A 5,229-nucleotide genomic window follows, 5' to 3' on the forward strand; every position below is an offset into this window, starting at 1 on the left:
TTTTATCGTTCCAACAAATAAGATATAACCACTTTAAATTTTTTTAATGTTTATTTATTTTTGAGAGGGAGAAAGAGGGAGAGCAAAAGTGGGGGAGGGGCAGAGAGAGAGACAGACACACAGAATCTGAAGCAGGCTTCAGGCTCCCAGCTGTCTGCACAGAGCCCCACGCAGAGCTCGAACACACGAACTGTGAGATCATGACCTGAGCTGAAGTCAGAGGCTTAACCAACTGGGCCACCCAGGCGCCCCAAGACATAATGACTTTAAAGTAAAAATAATTTAAGGACTATGGAGGTACAATAATAGTTACAACCAAGAATAAAGCTTCAGATTTCCATCTTCTGTCTTTTCCTAAGATATAGGTGGCTGCTATAGAATTATTAAAAAAGAGAGAAGGGCTGATGCAAAAAAAAAGAAAAAGAAAAAATACTATCATATAAAAAAGATTAATCCTATTTCATTAGACTCTAATTGCTCTTATTTGGCTTACAATTAAACAATAGCATTGACTAAAGCAAAAATTATAAGCCCTGTTTGGAGTGTCCTCTTTCAGACGTAAGGTTACAGGGTCCTTACAATGGTGACTTGTAAAGAAGAATAATTTCCATTTCAGAGTGAGTGCCATTATGAGCTCTCCTTGCTGGCAAGTTCACCTTGTTAAGTGAGTTATTTTGTCATATATGTCATTGTAATAATGGTCAGTGTTTTATGGCTGTTTCACTCCCACTAATTCTATTTCATCTTTTTAAACCAAATTCGCTACTTATGTCCACAAAGACTACTAAACACTCTGACATTTTCCTCATTTCATAAAATGATCATAGAATGCTAGGAATGTACTAAAAATATTATATTTTTATTTATTTCCCTTTTTATAATACTTATATCCTGACATGAAATACTTAGAAGTTCCTTTAGACTCCATGAGTTCAATGATGATGTTCTCAATGTAACTTTGAATTAAGTACAAAATTGTTTATGATTTTGAATATTGCCTGTAATATGATATTTTCTTATATTGGGTTATATAATGCATAAATATGTATTAATGACATGTGCTATTAAACTTTTACTGCATAGATGAAGAGAAAAACATAGCTCGGATTAATATAGTTTTTAAATGCAATTCTACGATGGTAGAGATTTTACCGAGTAATAGGTTAGTTTACTCATAAAAATTGTTTTATGTGAGCTGTATTTTCAGAAATGTTTTGAAAGTTATTGTTTGTTACTGTTTTCGTTGGAATTTTTAAATTAAATGAAAAGAAAAAGAAAATCTATAATCTAAATTCCCATTTTTTAAAAATCCATGGAATATTCTGGGAAAACACACACATACACTTTTTCAAAATTCATTCTGAAAGGGAGAGAAAAATGTTTGAAGACTTCTCTGAACTGTTTTTCTCCTCCTTTGTTACAGGTATCCATTTTTGCAGCTATATTAATCTTTTAAAACAAACAAAATGGATTCCTTAAACTCATCTGATCAAAACTTGACTTCAGAAGAACTATTAAACAGAATGCCGTCTAAAATTCTGGTGTCCCTCACTCTCTCCGGGCTGGCACTGATGACAACAACCATCAACTCCCTTGTGATTGCTGCAATTATTGTCACCCGGAAGCTGCACCACCCAGCCAACTATTTAATTTGCTCCCTTGCCGTCACAGATTTTCTTGTAGCTGTCCTGGTGATGCCTTTCAGCATCGTGTACATTGTGAGAGAGAGCTGGATTATGGGGCAGGTGGTCTGTGACATCTGGCTGAGCGTTGACATTACGTGCTGCACGTGCTCCATCTTGCATCTCTCTGCTATAGCTCTGGATCGGTATCGGGCAATCACAGATGCTGTGGAGTACTCCAGGAAAAGGACTCCCAAGCATGCTGGCATTACGATTACAATAGTTTGGATTATATCTATTTTTATCTCTATGCCTCCTTTATTCTGGAGGCACCAAGGAACTAGCCGCGATGATGAGTGCATCATCAAACACGACCACATCGTCTCGACTATTTACTCAACATTCGGAGCTTTCTACATCCCATTAACATTGATTTTGATCCTCTACTACAAAATATATAAAGCAGCGAAAATGTTATACCACAAGAGACAAGCAAGTAGGATTGCCAAGGAGGAGGTGAATGGCCAAGTCCTTTTGGGGAGTAGTGAGAAAAGCACCAGACTAGTCTCCACACCCTACATGCTAGAAAAATCTTTATCTGATCCATCAACAGACTTTGATAAAATTCACAGCACAGTGAAAAGCTCCAGGTCTGATTTCAAGCATGAGAAATCTTGGAGAAGGCAAAAGATCTCAGGCACAAGAGAACGCAAAGCAGCCACTACGCTGGGGTTAATCTTGGGTGCATTTGTAATATGTTGGCTTCCTTTCTTTGTAAAAGAATTGGTTGTTAATGTCTGTGAAAAGTGTAAAATTTCTGAAGAAATGTCAAATTTTTTGACATGGCTTGGATATCTCAACTCCCTTATAAATCCACTGATTTATACAATCTTTAATGAAGACTTCAAGAAAGCCTTCCAAAAACTTGTACGATGTCGATGTTAGTTTAAAGAAAGTTTATCATTAGAAGGTTGGGGATTTCTTGAGGTGAAGTAACTAAATGAATGATGAATAACAAAACAGTTAAACTTTTAGAGGAAATACATTAAAACTGCTAAACTTACAAGAATATAATTTATATTTTAATAGCAACATGAACATAAACTTCTTGAGTAAAAGATGTTTCTTTTGACCATCATTCTAGAGTATTCAAAACGCAAAGAAAATTTACTGCTTATAAACAACATTTTGCCTATGCAATGTCCCTAACAGGCTAACTGAAAATACGTATTAGAGTAATTATTATTAATAACAGTGATTTTCCAGGTTTATGGCCTACGACAATTACAGAAGAGTATTCAATTAACCACATCTGTAATTTCTATATAATGCTATGGTTTTGTTATAAAATTCTGCCATTTTAGAGAAAAGAAAATTCACCACAATGCACCCATTTCTCCTACCTAACCACTCTTGTGCCACCTTCACCTTATCCTGGGAAAAATGGGAGGAGGAAGCAGCCAACAATGATTCCTAATATGACTGGAGGAAATGTCAGCCAGGAGATTGATATGATCTTTGTATTTAGATAGTAAAGAGTAATCATAAAGTAAGTTAGGCATTGTAAAATAATTCTGAATGCTGAACTTGTGCATATTTAACATTTTCTTTTTGTTCAATATGAATTCCTAGAAAGATATTTTCTTAACCATGTATTCTCAATATTTGAAATCAAAACCTTACCCTAGTAACAGTAACTCAGGAGAGGGTTCAGGGGAGGTGTTCTAATTGCCCCCATGTTGATTTAGGACTCAAATTTAAGGCACTAAGTACCCTAGGTTACTCACCATAGTTATTGTATTCCTAATGCCTTTTTTGAAATCTAAACTAAACGTCATTTCTGTTAATGTTAGCAAGCTCATTTGCTCACTGAAATGTCAGTGGTATTTTGCACTTCAGCAGTTCCATACCTTCAATTTACACATTATATCCCTTTTATTAGAGAGAATGTGATAGGAATTCTTAGAACTTTCCACTGACTTTAAAAACATCTCTGGTTTTTCAACTGGTAGAAATCAACAGGTAAAAAGATTCATATTATGCTAATTATAAATATATTATATTTTTTATATATCTCCCAGTCACTTCACTAGTTCAGTAAGCCAAAGCAATTCCATTAAGTTTCTCTTCCTGATTTATAGATGGATTTTAAAATAAAATAACCATGCTTCTGAGAAGATTTCATTTCATTTGAACCTGCAAGTTGATAGACTGCCTTTTGGAAAGCATACCATCAAACAAGACCATTTGAAAAATAATACATTCCTTTTTTTTAAGCCACACTTTTATGTGTATTTTCAATATTTTTCCTGTTCAGGTACTGAAGAATACATTACATTGATTTTTTACGTATCTATGGCAGATTACTCTCAATCTAACAAATATTTACAGAGTTCTCATTCTGTATAAGGCACTGAGATATACCATATGGAAGATACAGGAAATAATGACATACAGTTTCTCTTCTTAACACATTTACAATTTAAAAGGTGAAACAAAATGGGGCACTTGGGTGGCTCAGTCAGTAGAGCATGTGACTCTTGATTTTGGGGTCATGAGTTCAAACCCCACCGCTGGGCATGGAGCTTACTTAAAAAATAAAAAAGGTGAAACAAAGAAACAAATGAACACTGTAATTGAAAAGAAAAAACAAAGATCTGGCATGGAAGTTGTTTGCATAATTTTGATGATTCAAAGGAAAAGTTGTTCACACCTGATTGAGAAAAATCAGCAAAATTTCATAAAGAATGTATTTAAAATAGATATTAAATAAGCAACCGTTGGGTAAGAGAAATAGAAAAGCATCCTCCAGGTGGCGGCAACATCAGGAATTCAGAGTGAATTCTGTCAGTATTTCATGGGTCTTGTTCATGAAATAGCAATGAATTTGGCAGCTAATTAGGACAATAGAAGAAAAAATTACAAGAGAATTTGGCCATTATTGTGGCTGACTTTAAATGCCAGAAAAAGAAGTTTACAGTCCATTTGGTTGTAGTCTGTCAACGAGTGGTCACTGATGCTTCTTAGTAGAAATATTACAAGTTCAGAGTAATTCTAATATGTGTGTGTGTGTGTGTGTGTGTGTGTGTGTGTATCTGGCTGGATTTGAACAGAGAGGGTACTGGTGATACTGACTTCTTGTTAGAAAGCAAATCAATAATCCAGGCAAGAGGTGAAGTTCTGAACTTGATTTTGGCAATGGGAATGTGAAGGAGAAAACAGAAGAGAGATAGTATGGAAACAAGCTATAGGATACAGCAAATAGGTTAATAAGCAGACAGATGGAGAGACACTGAGACAACCTGCTCTCAACTGAAATGAACTCAAGAGAAGGGGCCTGTTAGTGGAATGATGATTTCTGTTTGGGGGCATGTCAAACACTCAAAGACACATGCATGAGACCTCATAGGCCCTGCTGAGCAGGTCTGGCCCAAGTGAAAATGACAGGTTTATATAAGACTCCCGGCCGCCTCTTTTGTCCTCCTCTCTTCTCTTTATCTCCCAGGACCCCTATTGCTGTGCTGACAGTCGAAAGCCTACTCTAGTCCCTATCATTCTCTGCTTGTTCTTCTTTTTCTCTCTCACTAAAATTTGATTTCTATGATTT

At 35.6% G+C, this 5,229-nt stretch overlaps 1 protein-coding gene across 1 annotated transcript; it reads left to right on the forward strand.

Moving 5' to 3' along the window:
* The first annotated feature begins 1,432 nt into the window (after positions 1 to 1,432).
* Positions 1,433 to 3,230, forward strand: HTR1F (5-hydroxytryptamine receptor 1F). The gene has a single exon (XM_049628012.1). It carries the CDS (start codon positions 1,467 to 1,469, stop codon positions 2,565 to 2,567), a length of 1,101 nt encoding a protein of 366 aa, XP_049483969.1. The 5' UTR covers positions 1,433 to 1,466; the 3' UTR covers positions 2,568 to 3,230.
* The last annotated feature ends 1,999 nt before the right edge of the window (positions 3,231 to 5,229 follow it).

This window comes from Panthera uncia, chromosome C2, assembly GCF_023721935.1.
Source record: "Panthera uncia isolate 11264 chromosome C2, Puncia_PCG_1.0, whole genome shotgun sequence".
In the NCBI taxonomy this organism is placed as follows: domain Eukaryota; kingdom Metazoa; phylum Chordata; class Mammalia; order Carnivora; family Felidae; genus Panthera; species Panthera uncia.

Excerpts from the sequence above, each read along its gene's own strand:
- HTR1F (XM_049628012.1), top strand. The coding sequence starts at position 1,467 with ATGGATTCCTTAAACTCATCTGATCAAAACTTGACTTCAGAAGAACTA.